Source organism: Cornus florida, unplaced genomic scaffold (genome assembly GCF_030987335.1).
Source record: "Cornus florida cultivar Cherokee Brave unplaced genomic scaffold, ASM3098733v1 CherokeeBrave_3.0.0_Hap2_Chr02, whole genome shotgun sequence".
In the NCBI taxonomy this organism is placed as follows: domain Eukaryota; kingdom Viridiplantae; phylum Streptophyta; class Magnoliopsida; order Cornales; family Cornaceae; genus Cornus; species Cornus florida.
The window spans coordinates 57763045-57782613 of NW_026775572.1; the positions used below are offsets into that span (position 1 = coordinate 57763045).

The 19569-nt window shown below is 34.9% G+C and overlaps 1 protein-coding gene across 4 annotated transcripts; it reads left to right on the top strand.

Moving 5' to 3' along the window:
* Positions 1-273: 273 nt before the first annotated feature.
* Positions 274-11261, top strand: LOC132295075 (pentatricopeptide repeat-containing protein At3g53170). Of its 4 annotated transcripts, XR_009478306.1 has the most exons (5): positions 274-772; positions 2094-3189; positions 3488-3608; positions 6184-8041; positions 8153-8714. XR_009478306.1 is itself a non-coding variant. In XM_059793151.1 (3 exons), the coding sequence occupies exons 1-3, from the start codon at positions 437-439 to the stop codon at positions 3508-3510; spliced, it is 1455 nt and encodes a 484-aa protein (XP_059649134.1). In that variant the 5' UTR covers positions 274-436; the 3' UTR covers positions 3511-5120. The 4 variants fall into 4 exon arrangements, 1 of the variants encoding a protein (XP_059649134.1); XR_009478304.1 differs by lacking the exons at positions 6184-8041; positions 8153-8714 and adding an exon at positions 10707-11261; XR_009478305.1 differs by having other exon boundaries at positions 6184-8714.
* The last annotated feature ends 8308 nt before the right edge of the window (positions 11262-19569 follow it).

Genomic DNA, 19569 nt, shown 5'->3' on the forward strand with positions numbered 1-19569 from the left:
CACATAATCCTTTTAAACAGGTGTCACTCTCAGGTTTCGCTCCCGCTCTCACGTGCGCCGTCGCTCAAATTTTCACTATTTGTGTCTTAACATGTAGTGTAAATAATTAAATGGGTAAGGTAGAAAAGCGGCCCAAGGAGGCCCATTTGGCCGTGTACAAATTCAGTAAGTAACCCAAAAGAAGTGGAGGCCCACTACCCAGCATCTTCAAACTGAAGCCCATTGTCCAAATCCATGAATTATCCGATTGGGTTTTAGATATCGACTCTTCTGAATTCTGATCCACTTTCCAAGGAAACAAACCGAATTTCAGAAGCGCGACTTCCACTACCTGTGCCAATGGAGCTCCAGTCACCCAATCGTGCTAACCTGCGCCTCTCTCCATTCGTTTCTGTACTCCAACAAGCTTTCTAAATTCCATTTCACTCCCATAACCATGGAGCTTCACGTTCTTGATTCGGTTAAACTGAGCTGGTCGTCCTCTTTCTTGACATCCACCACTCGTTCGTTAAAAGTCCTCACTGAAACAGCAAACCCATCAAGACCACCATCATTGTTAGTTCAAGCAGCCAAGAAAAGCTCTGATAATTCCTCTCAAGGGCTTCAGAGGGAAACCAAGAAAGAACTCTCGCGGATTCTGAGAACGGAGGCGGCCATTAAAGCCATTGAGAGAAAAGCAAACTCCACGAAATACAATCGTCTGTGGCCTAAAGCGGTTTTGGAGGCTTTGGACGATGCAATACGAAAGAATCAGTGGGAATCAGCTCTCAAGGTTAGCGGGTTTCTCGTTTTTACTCTCTGTGTTTTTTTTTTTTTTTTGGTTCTTTATATATATGATTATTTTTTGTGTTTTGGTTTATGGGTCTGTGAAATATGTTGTAGTTTCAAACATATTTGTTGATTCCTTTTCCTTGTAAGATGAAGCCAATGAGATGGATTTGTTTCTTGTGATTATTGGATTGTTTGGTACTCTTTCTTGTTGCAAATGTTTAAATTATGCCTTGTGTTCTCATTGAATTGGTAAATGTTATGAGTTTATGGAAGTAACTTTGCTGTCTTTTGTGTTTCCACTCCTGGGTGTGTGGGATTGCGTCAATAGTGTAATCCAGTAAATTTTAACTTACAATTGAACAAAAGAGAAATATTAAATGGATTTGTTTCTTTTGCAGTTAATTAGAGGTTATTTTGAATTTCTCTACTTTCTGACTCTCTAAACCAATGTAGAAGGAAAAGAAAGATTGTTTCTTCTTTTTTTAATTTTTACTATTAGTCCTTTTTTATTGTTATTTTGCTCTAGTTAGTGAAGAAATCTCCAAAATAAGAAAATATTATAAATAATAGAATTCAATTCAAAACTTCAAATTGAAAAATCCTACTAATGAATAGAAGAACTCTCGTTAGAACTAAATGCTTTATATTTGGGTTATGTTATGTATATGTTGCTGTGCCTCTTGTTGTTTAATCACTTGGCTTAATGATTTTTACCAGGAAGTAATAAGTTTTTCTTGATTTGTGCCGGAGGAATCCACAACAACAACATCAACAACAAACAAAGCCTTTTTTCCAATTACATGGGGTTGGCTACATGAATCCTATTATTCCATTCTGCTCTATCTAAGGCCATATTTTCAGTCAAACTACATGTTATCATATCTTTCCTTACCAACTCTACATGTTAATTTTGATCTTCCCCTTCCCCTAGCATTGGCCTTAACGTGGGCCATTTCACTCTTTGTTAATGGTGCATTTAGTGGTCTTCTTTTGCTCACGTTCAAGCCATCTTAATCAATTTTCTCTCATTTTATCTACAATTGGTGCTATTTCAACCACCCTGCAAATGTGTTTTCTAATTCTAACCTTTTTTGCCTTGCTGCGCATCCATCTTGGCAGTCACATTTTCCACACTCAGTTTATGCATATGTACTATAGGAATCTCTAAGCAAAAATTTGTTATCACATTTTAACCAGGCAAAATCTTGAATGTGACAGCCAGTATTACTTTTGGCATTTTGGTCTCACTTTATCTATATGCTGTATAATTTCTTCTTAATTTGTAACTAATTCTGAGATATATACGCTTTTCCTAATTACAGATTTTCGATCTTCTTCGTAAGCAACATTGGTATGAGCCGAAATGTCAAACATACACGAAGCTGTTGGTGATGCTTGGTAAATGTAGGCAGCCCAAGCAGGCAAGCTTGCTTTTTGAGATCATGATGTCTGATGGGCTTCGACCCACAATTGATGCTTACACTGCACTTATGAGTGCATATGGACTCAGTGGCCTCCTTGATAAGGCGTTTCAGACTGTTGATGAGATGAAGTCAGTCTGTGATTGCAAACCAGATGTATATACTTACTCGATCCTTATCAACTGTTGCACTAAACTTCAACGCTTTGATCTGATCGAACACATACTCACTGAGATGTCATACCTGGGAATTGAATGTGGCACTGTCACATACAATACCATAATTGATGGATACGGTAAGGCTAAACTGTTTGAACTGATGGAGAGCTCATTGATGGACATGATTGAAAGTGGTACGTGCCTTCCAGATGTTTTCACATTTAATTCAGTTATTGGGGCTTATGGGGATTATGGCCAGATAGAGAAAATGGAAAAATGGTTTGAAGAATTTCAACTAATGGGGATTAAGCCAGATGTTAAAACATTTAATATCCTGATTAAATCATATGGTAAAGCTGGCATGTATGAGAAAATGGGGTCTGTTATGGAATTTATGAGGAAAAGGTTCTTCTCCCCAACGATTGTTACTTTTAATATAGTTATAGAAACCTTTGGGAAAGCTGGAAATATTGAAAAGATGGAAGAATTCTTCTTGAAAATGAAGCATCAAGGAATGAAGCCCAATTCAATAACTTATTGCTCTCTTGTAAGCGCTTACAGTAAAGCTGGGCTTTTGAATAAGGTTGATTCAATTATGAGGCAAGCAGATAATTCTGATGTAGTTCTGGATACACCATTTTTCAACTGTATCATCAGTGCCTATGGTCAGGCTGGTGATGTGGAAAAAATGGGGCAGTTATTCTGGGAAATGAAGGAAAGAAACTGCAAGGCAGACAATATCACCTTTGCTACCATGATCCAAGCCTACAATGCCCATGGCATGACTGATGCTGCTCAAGAGTTGAAGAGTAAGATGATTACTGCCAAGGAGAATTCAGGTATCTCATGTTGCCTTCGACTTTACATACATTTGCTGGTCTATTACCTATGAAGTCCTTTCCTGCAACTAACAATTGTTTTTTGAACTGCTGAACTTTAATGTATCTGTCTGTGTCAACCTTATGCTAGCAGCAGTAAAAAAAAAAAAAAATTGTTTTAACAAATGTAGATACTAAAATTACAAATTTGAATGGACTGTCTTTCCAATAATATGTTAGTATCATTGGTTTTGATGAATGAGTTCCCATATTACAAATGACATTGTGATTTATGTTATTTTATTATTGCTTTACTCAGGAACAAAGTTGATTGGATGCTAATGTAACTCACTGAAGTAGAAGAGCAGTTTCAGAAAAGGAGAATTTTAATCTGACACATCAGTACTAGGAAAGAAACATCTTGTCTCTGTGAACAGCAGGTAACTATGATGGGTTTGCTTTCCCCTTATCATTACTTACCTTAATTCTTCATTCTTGTAGACATTGACAGAGATATGTAATGTCTTATGGAAAACACACTAACATATTCTAAATTTGGATTCATGCCTGTAATTTTGGTAAATAATTATATATATTACATGGACTCTTCAAAAGTATGAGAAATATCCATGGCAAACAACGACACTTGGACAAGGGTATGGGATATGTGTTTGACACATTTAGTTGGACATGTACTTGCAAAGCCTATCCAATAATTCAATTCTATTATATCATTGGTGCAAAACAAGTTAAATGCCTATTTTGAACACTACGTTAAATAGAAACATTAGTTTACTTCAGCAAGTGAAAGAAATTATTAAATAATATGACTATTTAGCAGTGTTCTTATACCTGAGGATTTGATATACCGGACGCTCGAATACATACTTGAACTCAATACATGTACACGAGTTCTGCTAACATTGTAATCATTAACCCTATTATCGAATTTATTTGCCTTTGTCATTTAGAATAGGAATTTATCTCACACATATAAATTAAAAGATGGAATGAAATTAGACCTCTTACACCCCTAAGGGTTGTAGCCTAGTGGTACTTCCTCGCTTTCCAAGTAGAAGGTCGAGAGTCCAAGTACCCATAGGGGTAAAGTGGGTATGCGAGTGTTAATAATAATAAATATTTAATTGATCAATGTGTGTGAAATTAGACCTCTAACACCCTTAATAATTTCATGAAGGGTTACCTTTTGGAAATTCAATTGTTGAATTGAATGTCTCTCTCTTGTCATGCAAGACAACATTTAAATTAAGTTGAGATTGAGAGTTGTCCCATCAATGTCACTCAAATTAATACCTTTGTTATGATGTTTTATCAAGGAAAATATAATATAATTGATTAGATTCCAATCAAATGATATTTGTCATGCAATATAAGTATCATGATCTAAAGTTGGGTTGACAAAATGTGTCCTGCTTAAAGTTACCAAGAGCTGAAAGAATGGCTATTCTCAATGAAGCACACTTATTTAAGAGATAGGGATACAACACGGCATGGATACGGCGATAAGACAAATCTATAAATAAAAAAATAATAAAAAAAGATACTAGTACAACTAGGATATGATAGTAAAAAAATATGTATTTTTATATGTCAAAAAAAAAAAAAAAAAAAAAAAAAAGTTTTTGTTTTATAATATTATGAATGCAAATGCAATCACCAATATGGTCATATAAATGCTATATTCTTGATACAGTCCTACTTATAAAAAAAGAAAAAAAAGAAAAAAAAAAAAGAATGTTATTGAGTTTTGTGAGAGAGCACCAATATGTTCACGAATGCTATTGGGTTTTGTGCTCTAAAGCACTGACACGTCCAAAAGGGGTGGCACACCAGTGTCGGACACATGTTCGACATGGACACCTCAGACACATGTTCGACACTATGTAGAAGTGTCCCCTTTTTAACACCTTTTTTGTTTGTTTTTTTTTTTTCATAGGTCAGAAACGCCGGAGGACACATCGGTTCAATTTTTTTTTTTTTTAAAAAAAAGAGAAGATGAAGAGATATATACGTATATATCTGTGTATGTTTGTGTGTATTCATTCAAACTATAATATATGAAGTGATATAAGATATTTAAATATGTGAATAAATGGAGGAGATAGGAGAGCAACGGCTGGAAGAGAGAGAGAAGAACGAGAGCCATGAATGACAGAGTGAGGGAGAGAGAGAGGTTAAGAGATGGAGGAGATGAGAGAGACGTTCGGATGGAGGAGAGAGAACCTAACAGTCGTTAATGAACCTGGGGAAGAGGGAGAGGAGATAAGATTGCAATCTTATCTTCTTCTTGGAGATGTTTGGTTAGATAACAATTCTACTTTTGGATACAAACATATATATTTTTTGTTTGTATTTTAATGGAATTTGAGTCTATGTGGTAGAGAACAGTGGCAATAGCCTTTTAAAGATTATAGAAGGTGTGGCAAGGAGGGCTCTAAGGCTCTAGGTTTAATTTGGCACAAGTTAGATGAAGTGGGGTCCACTTGGAGTCTTGCATAATTAGGGGGTTTGGTCAAATTGCATAATTTTGGTAAATTGCATCAATTATGGTTTAATTGCATTATTATGGTAATTTGCATCAATTAAGTTTTTTGTTACTTAAGTTATGCTAGAGTCATCTATTGATTACCTCAATTATGGGGTAATCCAAGGGTCATCGGTTGTTATAAAAAGGATACTATGTAACTCCGATTACTCTGTGAATGAATAAAAATATATTTGAGATTTCTTTGTGAGTGATTCACAAATTATGAGTGTGTGAGGCCTTCTCTAGGTGTGATTCGTAGGCCTTATTGGTGTGATTCCAGTAGGTTTTTGTTGTTTTCAATCCTTTCTCTCTACCAATCCGTTTATTTGAATTTCCAGCCACTTCTCCTTTGTTTTTCTACATTTCTACTATCGAACCTCCAAATTTTAGCCCTAGTTCTTTGAACTTCAGCCTCTGAATTCTTTAAGTTCTTAGCTAATTAAGGCTGCTCTCTTGTCCTACATCAGTTTTTGGTATCAGAGCCTAAGTAGACATTATGTTTACTCGATCTAGCGATGAAACATTGGATGATAATCAGAAGATTGAGTTGTTGTCACATATTCTGAAACAATTTAAAGGGCTGAATGCTCGATGCGATAAGATAGGAGCTCGAATTTCGCAGCCTTTTAACAAATCGGCAGCCCTTGAACAAGGATCTGCATTTGGTACTAATGATGGCAGAAACCGCGAGCAACAACAGCCTTTACACTCTCTGCAAAGGCGTAATTTGAAGGCTGATCCACCACTCTATCTCATGTTGGAGTTTCCAAGAAATTCATTAGAGGTGAATCATCATGAGCCACATGATGTTGCTGTAGATATTACAAAGAAGCTAAGTGATGGAATTTGTCGCACACAAACAACAACAATGCTGCCAAATGATGGATCAAAACCATCTTTCTCTAGCATGGCTGATCCTGAAGGAAAGAGTACTATGGCTAGCAAGGTTAATGAGAACCTGCTTGACCATGAAACCTACAGCACTGATGGTCCGGAAGAGGATGAAGAGAATGTTCCATCCATCTCTATTGGGAGGCACATCCTCGCAGCCCGTAATGTTGAAGACGAAGATGGGCGGCTCACCTCTAATTTTGACATGCAAGTTCATTGTGGAAACCAAGCTCAGAAGCCTATTATTGATGGCGGTGGCAGCCCTAATGTTGTCTCCACATCCATGGTTAAACGTCTCAAACTTTCCACAGCCCGAATCCTTGAAGACCCTGAAGTTGAAAACGAAGATGGGTGGCTTACCTCTAATTTTCAGATGCAATTTCATTGTGGAAACCAAGCTCGGAAGCCTATTATTGATGGCGGTGGCAACCTAAATGTTGAGCATCTCAAACTGTCCATCCGACCATATCCACAACCATTCAAAGTGGCTTGAATTGATAATAGTACTTATATTCTGGGGATTTATTCAGATGAGGAGAGGAAGTTTAACACGGTTATAATTCTTGGTCTGTCTTATACACCAGGACTTGCTATACCGTACGGAATACAACATGCATATGGCAAGACTAATTGATGTTGGTAGGAAAAAGTCTGCTACTGAGTTTGCAATTTCCCTTATTCAGATGTTGGTGATCAATGATTCTAGTGTCATTTTTGGAACTTCATATTCTTGTTGATGCACAGGCAAAGCTTGCAGCTAGGCCTAGTTCTCCGAAGTCATTGCAACAGTTGATTGAGGTTGCAAGGAATCCTTCTGCCAGCATTAGTGCATTGGCGGTTTACCTGTCAGGAAGGAGAATAACACCAGAACACCCAGAGACAAAAGCACTGCTGGCCATTCTGCAGCTGGTAGGGAAGACTATAATGTCCCAAAGCCAGTGGAACCAGATTTTGCTGGTTTTCGTGAGCAGGTTTCCGTGCTATTTGCAGAGTGGCGCTGGATATGTCAACTTCCTCATGCAAATGACACAGCTTGTGCCCATTATGTCTTGCAATTGCAGCACAGTGGACTTCTAAAAGGGGATGATACATCAGACCGTTTCCGTTGCCACCTCATGGAACTTTCCATATCACATTACCTATCTTCTGAGGTGATTCGTTTTGATCCTTTGCAATCATCTAAACAAGTACAACCATTGTCTTTCCATGCTACCGATATAGATGCAAAACTTGTCTTTGCAATCCTCAAGTTCTGCTCTGTTGACCATGGATCTATTCAACTCTCTCTTCTGCCTAAGGTTTTGGCAGCAACCGTAACATTTATTTAGAAAGATGCAGAGGAGAAGACAACATCTTTTGATCCAAGGCCATTATTTGGGTTGTTCCTGAACTTGCTGCTGGACCTGCGTTCCCTTAGACCTGTCTTTGATGGTGGTAACTTTCTGACTGCTTTTGCAAATGCATTCCATGCTTTGCATCCCCTTAAAGTTCCTGCATTTAGCTTTGCGTGGCTTAAGTTGCTGAGTCACATTAGTTTCGTGCCAGAATTGCTGACAAGAAACTCCGAGAAGGGGTGGCCTTATTTTCAACGCTTGCTCGTAGATTTATTCCAATTTCTGGAACCATTCCTGAGAAGTGCTGAACTTGGAGAGCCAGTTCATTTTCTTATGCACTGTCCTATGGCGTACGATTGTTGGAATCTCATCTTCAGCATTTTTGGCGTTCAGTGGGTAATGCCTCAATCCTCCATACAACTGATTAACGCTTGGAGAAAATGCCCAGTCAAAGGTCATGTTCGTGACTATTGGAGGATTGTTCCACACTGTGTTTGGTGGTGTATATGGAGAGAGAGAAATAGCAGAAATTTTGAAGGAAATGAATCGTCTTTGGCAAATTTAAAAATCCATTTTCTCCGTTCTCTTTTCTGTTATGTAAGAGGAAGCGCTTGCTCCTCGACTGATGGCTTAATTGATCTATTGGACTCTATTGGTCCTTAGGTTCAATTTTCGTTTTGTGTATTAGGGACGCGTTCCACTTTTGAACGCTTTTCTAATAAACTTTTACTTATCAAAAAAAAAAAAAAAAAAAAAAAAAAAAAAAGGAAGAAGTTATGCTAGCGTCAACTATTGATTACCTTGATTGTGGGGTAATCCAAGGGTCATCAGTTGTTATAAAAAGGATACCATGTAACTCCGATTGTACAGTGAATAAATGAATAAAAATATCTTTGAGATTTCTTTGTGAGTGATTCACAAATTATGAGCGTGTGAGGCCTTCTCTAGGTTTGATGCCTAGGCCTTATTGGAGTGATTCCAATAGGTTTTTGTTGTTTTCAATCCTCTCTCTACCAATCTGTTTATTTGAATTTCCAACCACTTCTCCTTTGTTTTTCTACATTTCTACTATCGAACCTCCAAATTTCAGCCCTAGTTCTTTGAACTTTCAACTTCTGAATTCTTGAGTTCTTAGCTATTTAAGGCTACTCTCTTGTCCTACATCACTGTGAACTACAATATGGGCTATTTGGTGGACCTAATTTAAATGGGACTGCACAGCCTTTTATGCAGACACGCACACACACATATATAACAATTGCTTACACTAAGTTAAAATTACTACAAAGTAGTTATAATAGTAGTTCGGATATAAAAAATAAAAAGTAAAAGATAGAATCCCTAACCTTAAATTGAGTAGAAAAAATATAAGAGGAAGAAAAACCTTATCCCTAGAACTTGAATGACAAAATAATAAATTCCTGGTTTAGTGGTTTTGTGGGGACTAGACACGATCCCCTTCTTCCTTTTCTCTCACACACCCTCAAATTAGGTTAACAAATCACTCACCCTCAAACTCCTTGTTACTTTTAGACATAGATGACTTCCGAACCTTTTCCCCAAAAGTCTCCAGGTCGTTCATCCACTCGTTAACAGCTTCTGCTCTTCACGAACCTGCTTATTTGGTGATTGCTTGTCCATGTCTGCTTTGATTAGCTTAGTTGCTTTGGATCGGATTGATATCTTCTCCTTGATGAATATTCAGTCACACAGAAATTATAGAATAGTCTATGGAAACCCCAGATTGAGTAAAACACTCTCAAGGTCTCTCTCTCTTTATTGATGATTAGAGATGTTAGACTCATATCTAGACCGGCTATAATCCCATATTTATAGCCAATATAGGAGTCTCATATGTTTTAGGAAGTCAAAACCTTGTAACATTATATTTTGAGAGAGTTACCAAAATACATGTCTGATAGGTTTGATCGATCGAAGCCTCCTAGACAACATTCAATCGATCAACACTTCAATTGATGCATTTTTTTTTTTTTTTTTTTTTTTTACAAAAAAAAAAAAATTACCTGGAATATTTCTACCAATCAACCATTCAATTGATCCCCTCTGAAAACTGCTTCATCCATGGACCATTCGATCAACAACTATTGTTTCCTAGTTTGAGATCCAATTTCGAAAAACATTTAAAGCTTAAGTTTTGCAACCTATTATTCAAAGACACTTTTAAAACATATTTATGAGCCCAACCAAGATCAAATTAGGTCAAATGGGGTCATTCTAAGGTCATTTTACCTGTGACCTAAATGTGTGATTCAGGATGCATATATTCTGCTATGTTCTTCGCGCTGTGTCTTCCATGTCTTCGGTAGATCTCCATAAACGACCCTCGACACTTTATTCAACATGGTTTGACTCGAATGAAATCGTATTTTGAACTCTTGGTTGTTACATGGCTGCTTCTGCTTTAATCGAAGAAATAATTCGAAAGAAAAGGTGTAATAACTAATAACCCCCAGAAAGAGACTTTTATCAAGTTATATATCGCGACAGTGATTCGATTGATGATGAAGAAAGAGAATTCTCTTGGTTCAGTTCTTCGCCTAAACGACAGAAAAAATGATTGATCAAAAACAATGAAGATGAGATTTTTGTGGTCCTGTAGTATTTATTTATGTTATGTTTCCCTTTGTCAATTTTATCTTATTTTATTTTTGACATGCAGAATTCATTCATTGTTGATTTGTTTCGAACGTCATTTACTTTAGAACTAGTAGATCATTATTATTTTTGCCATGCATCTGAAACAGGGGCAACTGACAGCTTCTTTTGTCATCCTGATCGGCAAATGTAAAGATTGAATGTGTAGAATCTGCTCGGTTGTCATCTTCAATACATCGTCTCTTTTGTAACCTGAAAGGTTTTCCAGATGTCAAAACTGGAGGTTACTCTTACTGAAGAGCTTTGCAGGATGGCCTGAGGCAAATTTCTATCATTACCATCCACCATTCCAAGGCACCAAGAACACGAATAATCCGCGAATGTGAAGAGCAAGTCTAGGAGGGCACTCGCATACAGCTCGTGCCCTCGTAGTCATTGGATGGAACTCGCCGTCCAATGTCTATGGGGTGCAAATTCAGTGAGAGTGCCTAGCTTTCTAAGGAGAAAAGGGTTAAAAATTGAAAGATATAAGATTTTTCACAACAAGTATCGGTGAAAGTATCACTACTCTCTCTTTTTTTTTTTTTTTTTCCCCCTAAGTTGTTTGATGAAACAGAATATTTGTTTTCTTTTTAGTGTGCATATAATGTATATCATTATGTGAGTATTATTATTTATTTAGATGCCTTCTTGTCAAAAATGCATGTTCTCATTGACAACACCAAAATGGACAAATGAAGAAACCCTTCTATTGATTTAACTTGGTTTAAATTCAAATGCCATCAAATCCCAGACATATATTGGAAAATTATGTTGTAAATTTTTTTTATTGAACATCTAAGTAATGTGTAGTAATTCTAAAGAACTACACACACACACACATATAGACACATGGACATGCGCTCTCTTTCTTTTCTTTTTCTTTTTTTCTAAGTAAATGTGTGGTAATTCTAAAAACCATGACCGGCTTTGTCCCCTAGGACTTAACCCTCGAACTTTCTACTTTAAGAAATGAGAAAATACTACTAGCCCTTGCTTATATAGACAGAATTTATCTACAATATATATATATATATATATATATATATATATATATATATAATATGGTTTTAGCAACTCAAAAGTCATCAAAAGCGGACTGCAATACTACTAACTGTTACTCACCAAAATAAATAAATAAATAAATAACCAGATGAGTATTTTATTTTCTGGGTTTGAATCAAATGCACTTATATTATTTCTGAATAGAATACAGAAGATTTTAAAGTCAAATGCTGTTTGCTATTATCAGCACTAAAGATGGAGGTGAATGGAATCTGAATTCTGCAAAGAGAAAGATATAAAAATAAAAAATAAAAAATAAAAAACATCAAGCTTTGAAATTAAAACATGTCGTGATATGTGTGGAGGAGGAAAAATTGCAAAATACTCGAGAACATCATTATTAGTTTCTAGTCAAATTTCCAATTTTTTCTAAGAGAGCCAACTGTTGCAGTTGACCACCATGTCTAGGGCAAAGAAGTTTCTAATGGAGCAATCAACAATCGAAAACTATGACTTGAATCAATCATTATTTTAAGCTCAAAGTCAACCATTGAAGAACATCATTTCATATGGAGAAAAAAAAAATAATGACCCCCATTGACCATTGTCTTCCCAAACCCCAACTCTTGGGACAAAGTGATTATTAAGAATGGGAAAGGGTCCAATTCCAAGTCCTTGTTTGGATGGTTAAAAAGGTCATTATTGGGATAGTACACCAAAATCATTGTGAGTTTGAAATTGAAGAAGCACACTGTGTCATTTTCCTCTAAATAGGAGCTGCAAAGACAAAAAAAAAAAAATAAAAAAAAAAAATAAAAAAAAAAAATGTGACCCACATATGGTACATCGAGAAAATGGTTATTATGGCGCCAAAGTCAGTTGATATGACATGAGAAAAATTATTTTGCCTGTGTTATTATGTGAATTCGTATGTCCAGTTCAGACGAGGAGACTAGGAATCGAATCTTCTATTGTATATGGTTTCATGCTTATATTGTGTTGTACACGTACAACACGATTAATTGAGCAATTAATCACGCAACACCACTAATTCAAGATGAAATGCCATTAGATCAAAGATACCACATCATTATTTTGACGATGCAACACCATTTAATCGGTTTAATTGTTTATAATCAGTGTTACATTTTTTATTTAATAGCATTGCATTTTCGATTTAATGATATGTGCTTGAACAATAGTGCTGCATCCTTAATTTAACCATGTTACGCATGTACAATACAACATAACAAAAGTAAAATAGAAGTTTTGGTTCAAAATCATCACTTACGATATGTTCGGTTAGAGAGAAGGATTGAGAAAGGATGGATAAAGCTTTTTGTGTTTGTTTGGAGGGAAGAGAAGTTAGGGAGAAAGTAAGGAGGGATGAAACATCTCTCATTTCTTCTTATTTTTCCATCCGCCCAACTTTGAAGGAGAGAGAAACTGAATAACTATCAATACTTATATAATTTCATTCTAATTTCATAATTGAGGCATTGAGATCAAAGGACATTGATTATCCCAACGGCTTTCATTTCCAATGATGACCAAGCAATCCCCATGTGCAGGACTCATCTCTAAGGCCTGACAACATTATTTCAAATGGGGCTATTCAAGACTTGTGCATGAAATAATACACTTGTTGAATACATTGCATTTGGTGACGGTATAGAATAGGTGTTTATCATGTCTAATTAAACAAACACATAGATGTATTACATTTGCATAAAGTTATACAAGCATATAGATCAAGATAGTAGAAAGTATAAAAGTTTAAAAGGGTAATTTGGTCCTTAAAAATTATATCTGTAATGTCGTACGAAAGTTTGGTTCTACATTTCTTTTCTTACATTATTATTTTAAAATAAGTCCATTTTGGTTGAATAACATCTAGAAATATGAGTATTAATTTGATTGTAATCCTCTATGGTTGGGTTTAATTATTTATAAATTTAATACTTAAACATATGACTAAACTCAAACATCCGTGTTATACAGCCTGTAATATGAAGTTGCAACTATAATAGATTCAGGGGGGAGCCAGAAATTTTAGTTTAGGGCTCGATTTGTACTATGCAATTAAAATATAAAAAAATATTAATTAATTGTACTATAATTTTGTTTAAATATTAGTTATAGTGTATATATCTTGAGAAAATCCAAAATGAGAAAAATGTAACTTAAAAAAATAGATGGAAAACTGATATGAGAAAGAAAAATATAGGAAGGAAATAACAGATGAGTTATAATTAAAAAGATAATAGGTAAAGAAATAAGCATCTTTACGGTGTGTTTCAAATGAATTTTCAGAGTGCATTGTTCTAAGTGGTTGTTATGTGATGTCATCTTCTTCTTTTTAAACTTATTCTTAAAGTACAATTTTAGTCAATTTTAATTCTCTGTTTCAGAAGAAAAAAAAATGGGTACAATTTCCTTCATCAAAACTGGAGTTAAGGCGTGCTTCAAATGAATTTTCAGAATGCATTGTTCTAAGTGGTTGTTATGTGATGCCATCTTTTTCTTTTTAAACTTATTCTTAAGATACAATTTTAGTTAATTTTAATTTTCTTTTTCAAAAAAAAAAAAAATTCTACTTACTTCCACTCTTAAGTTGGAGATGGATTTTATAATAGGTAATAGTTCAGATGGCATGATCTCTCGTTCTCAGATGTTAAATGTGTGTTTGTTTGAATTTTTGAGGGAAAAAAAGTTGGTGATGAATATTTATTTTCACTCCTCAAACCCTTTTGGCTCTCTAGCACGGGATTCTCTAAGAAAGAGGATCCTCTCCAGTACCGTCCTAGAATGTGAATTCTAGTACCGTCTTGGAATGTGAATTCTAGTACTTTTTCTATCCTCTCCAATACCGTCCTAAAATGTAAATTCTAATACTTTTTCTAACTTCACAAGTAATTTCTCTTTCATCGTCGACACAATTGTAATTTATCATAGAATAAATGTGGTTGAAACAATTAGTTCCCTGTTGTTTGAGAAAATACATTCTCTTACACTAGATTTTGTGCTTTTCCATTTTCTTTAAAAATGTACTTTTTCCTAGAGAAATCTAGTTTGGGATCCTTTAGTTTATAGATGATTTCGGTAATTAGGATTGCCGATCATGGAATACCCGTGTGATGTGCAATTCCTAAATAACCCTCCCTAGAAAAGAATTGGTGGAATTCAATTCCTCTCTTTCCCCTCCACTGTGGCAACTATGGCCAATTTGTCAAATATTCCTTTTCCTCTCTCTAGAATCCACTACCATGGCAATTTGGACAAATTGTTCCTGTCCCTCTTTTTCTTTTTTTAAGGAGACCACAATAATGTTTCTTTGAATATGGTTTAATGCCATATATGCTACATCAAGAATCAGGAGTTCAGTTTACTATCAATGGCACAAATTCTACAGGAGAAGAGAAGTTCGAATAATTACAAATAATAAAAAAAAAAATTTATTATTATTATTATTTTTTGCATCATATACCAGATATGCATTGAGAATGGAATAGAATAACCAAATCTACAAGAATATATAATGAATAATAATGGCCACATAAAAGAAATTTCTTTTGAAAGGAGGAACAGTTGTTGCATCCAAACAGTGGCTTACATCACTTAGAACCTTTTGGGTTGGTTTGGAAGCAACTGGATATAATATTGCTTTCAAAAGCAACTTCATAAGAATTTTTGTGGTACAGTGTACGCACATACATATCTTCAGGGACCATCCCTTCATCAATATGCCATAGGGACCACACTACTAGTTTTCTATATACCCATTCAGTTTTATCAAGAATCTCAAGTGCAGTTTTATCAAGAATCTCAAGTGGACCATCCCTCATTAACATGTTTATGTACATTAGGTACATATATACTTTTTGTTGCTAGGGGGAAAAAAAAAAATGTACACATATAACATATTTTCAGTTAACAAGGGAAAATGAAATAAGAGTAAAGTAGAAAAACTTGAGAAACAAACTATGCCTAAGGATAACGGGGAACGTCATCCCTATCCCTATTCCCGTTCAATATAACTACCTCCATTCCTACTCTAAAATCGTTTATAAACAGGGCGGGGTGAGACGAGGTGAGGCAAGGCGGAAGCAGGGGCTGGTTTCGTAGAGTACTATCGTAATTGTATTACAAATCTAACGAAACTAAATAATGAAATAATTTTTCAACTATAATAATTATTATTTTTTTCTTATGTAGATAAAAATAAAATTCAACTTCTCAATTAGAACTTCAGACTTAATATTATTGTAGGAACATCAAAATAATACATAGAAATACTCAAATAAAAATAATACAAAAAGATATTTTAGTGATTGGAATTGAATAAATTAGAATTTGCTTAATATATACCTCATATTATTGATTATAAAACAAAGTACAAGTACAAATTATAATTGATAAGTGCTTAAATGTTGCACATTTTAGCACTTAAGTTAGGGTAGTTTAGTTCTTGCATCTATCTTTAATTAACCGTTTTAGTCCTAATTTATGTTTATGTGAACTTCAAGGCAATAAAGTTCAAAAGGGTTTAAATCATTCCATTACCGCAATTTTTGGAGTCAAGCAAAGATAATCGAAAAAAAGTTTAGAAAATGGCACAAAAGAGGCTGTAGCCCCTTGTTCGTATAGTGTGTTTATCATACAAAAGCGGTCAATTCTACTTTTTTTCGGACCTTTGATAATGTTCCCAATAATCAAGAAGCAAACCGACTAGCCCGAGGCCAAAATGGAGTTAAACAAGGCTTAAAAGAAATTTATAGCACTGGGGGATTGATCCCCCACTGTTAGCAGAATGGTGTGAAAAATTACCCTTTGGGGATCGATCCCCAAGGCCCTAGTAGCATTGCGGGATTTATCTTTTACTTGGCCACGAAATTTTCTTGTTTTTGGCTATTTTGTGGACTATTGGCCTCCAATAGGATTGGTATTAAAGGAAAAACAAGACCTATTAGTTGGGGAGGAATTTTATTCATTAATTTAGTTTTTGTAATAGTTTTTCATATCCTATTCTCTTTGGGAAATAAAAAGAATAGCTAGGGTTTCAAGAAGATGGACAGACTCTCTGTCTACAATTGAAGAAAGAAGAAGAAGGGGACAAAAGATGGGGATTAGCCATGTTGACACCATGATCATTTCCTCCATGAGCTAGTTCTTCACTTAGGGTTTGGATGAACCCTAAGTTCATGTAACCTAAACCTTGTATTTCTTTTCTTGGGGAATTAATATATTGTAATTAATTGTATGGCCTTGTGATTTATTTATATATACATGCTTGATTTGACAAATTAGGGCTTGTATTGATGAATTCTTCAATTGAAATCTCCAGTTGATTATATGTTTATGTATGATTAATTAGGGATTTTATTCTTCATCAGATGATTTAAAATTAATTCTTTCAATAATTCTATATGTAATTTGCATGTCTATGTGTGATTACTTTAGAATTATATTCTACACTAGATACTTTTTGTAATTATATTTAGTGATGGCCATAACATGATACTTATTTGATACAATTGTCAATTAATTTGATGGATAAAAGCTTAATCTTGATGGGTTGTTCTACAAATTAGCTTACTTGTCATTAGTTAATTATAGTTAAGTAGGCAATTTGTATTTGATTAAGTTAATCCATGCATCTAATTACAATTAGTATTATCCTCTTGATTGATGTGTGCTCTTATTGAGGACAAGTACAGTTTAAGTTTGGGGGTAAGGTCATAATGATTCATTCTAATTTAAGTTGAGCTTTTTAAATGCATGATTGAGATTTGAGAAATATTTGGCAATGATTTCGAACTTTTGAAGCATAGTGCCTTTGAAAAGCAAGTTGTTAGAGTCTAATATTTCTTGTATGCTCTAGGATGCCATTTAGAGGTAAATTTTTAATTTTTGATATTATGCTTGCTCTTGTAGTCCACATCATCATGCTTGTTGAAAATGCTTTGAAAGTTGATTTTAAAATTCTATACTTGCACTTACGCATACTAGCATTCAATTTGTGGGGTACATGCTTAGTTGATTAATGTTTTGGTTATATCCCAATTGAGCTAGTAGACTTTGAAAGCTTTCATTCTTGACAAATGATCTTGCATTCTAAATAACAAACCCTTTACAAAGTAATCGGGATTCGTGCCTCATTAAGCACTGAACTCTCGCATGAAAAGTGGAGGCCATCACAAAAAGAACAAGGAAAAGATAAAGAGAAAGAAAAGAAAAGTGAGTGCTTCTTACCAATGTGGGAAAGTGGGAAATGATAGGATGAGAGTTGTTTTGATTTGTAACATAGTTGATTTGAGCTTGTAAGTCCTTCGGGGTGTCTTTACACCTAATGCCCTAAAGCCTTCCAGTTTGGGAGTCATTGACTTAACGCTTGTTAATGAATCTTCTAGAAAGCTTAAGAGATCACTACATTGCACCATAATCTTATCTTAGATACCATAAAAAATAGAGAAAAAGAAAAACAAAGAGAGCATATTGCAAATAAATTGAATAAACAAGGTTCATTCAATGTCTTGATGATTGGTACTATATTTGTGTGCTAGTTTGAGGGTAAGGCTATGCCATTATTTTGATTTGCTAAGATAGTAACACATTTTGATGCCGGTTCACTCAAAAAGGATGATAGAATTGATTCAATTTGCATGATTAACTTACTTGATGTGTGAAGGACCATTTTTACTTACATGATGTTGAAATATTGAGAATAGCTTAGAAATGGCAGAAATTTGCATACTTGAAGTAGTCTTATTTTAACATTTGTTTAATATGTGTCGTTGTTTCTCAAGTAAGAAAGAGCTGTTAATGTTTGTGGGTACCATTTCTAGAAACCCTCACGAAACTTTACTCGTCCACAAGGGGTAACATAGGGGTTTAAAAGGCTTGTTGCATATGTTAAATGTAACCGTGATCCCTACAAAAGTGGTGTTATCTTTATTTGCTTTATTAGTTCATAGTTGTATATATGTTTGTTTCATTTTCATACTGTAGTTTATTGCTAGGGACTAGTAATATCTAAGTTTGGGGGTGTGATAAGTGCTTAAATGTTGCACATTTTAGCACCTAAGTTAAGGTAGTTTAGTTCTTGCATCTATATTTAATTAACCATTTTAGTCTTAATTTATGTTTATGTGTATTTCAGGGCAATAAAGTTCAAACGGGTTTAATTTTGTCTATTACAGCAATTTTTAGAGTCAAGTAAAGACAGACGGAAAAAGTTTAGAAAATGGCAAAAAGAGGCCGCAACCCATTATTCTTATAGCGTGTTTATCCTTAAAAAGCGGTTAATTCTACTTCTTTTTTTTTTTTAGCCTTTGATGATGTTCCCAATGATCAAGAAGCAAACCGATTAGCTCGAGGCCAAAATGGAGTTAAACAGGACTTAAAAGAAATTTCTAGCACTGGGGGATCGATCCCCTACTATTGGCAGAATGGTGTAAAAAATTACCCTTTGGGGCTCGATCCCTAAGGTTGAGGGATCGATCCCCTAACCCCTGGCAGCATTGCGGGATTTATGTTTTACTTGGCTACGGGATTTTCTTGTTTTGGGCTTATATTGTAAACTATTGGCCTCTAATAGGGTTGGTATTAAAGGAAAAACAAGACCCATTAGTTGGGGAGGAATTTTATTCATTAATTTAGTTTTTGTAATAGTTTTTCATACACGTTTTCTCTGGGAAAAAAGAAGAATAGCTAGGGTTTCAAGAAGATGGATAGACTCTCTGTCTACAATTGAAGGAAGAAGAAAAAGGATACAAAAGATGGGGATTGGCCCTGTTAACACCATGATCATCTCCTCCATGAGTTAGTTCTTCACTTAGGGCTTGGATGAGCCCTAAGTTCATGTAACCTAAACCTTGTATTTCTTTTCTTGGGGAATTAATATATTGTAATTAATTGTATAGCCTTGTGATTTATTTATATATACATGTTTGATTTGACAAATTAGGG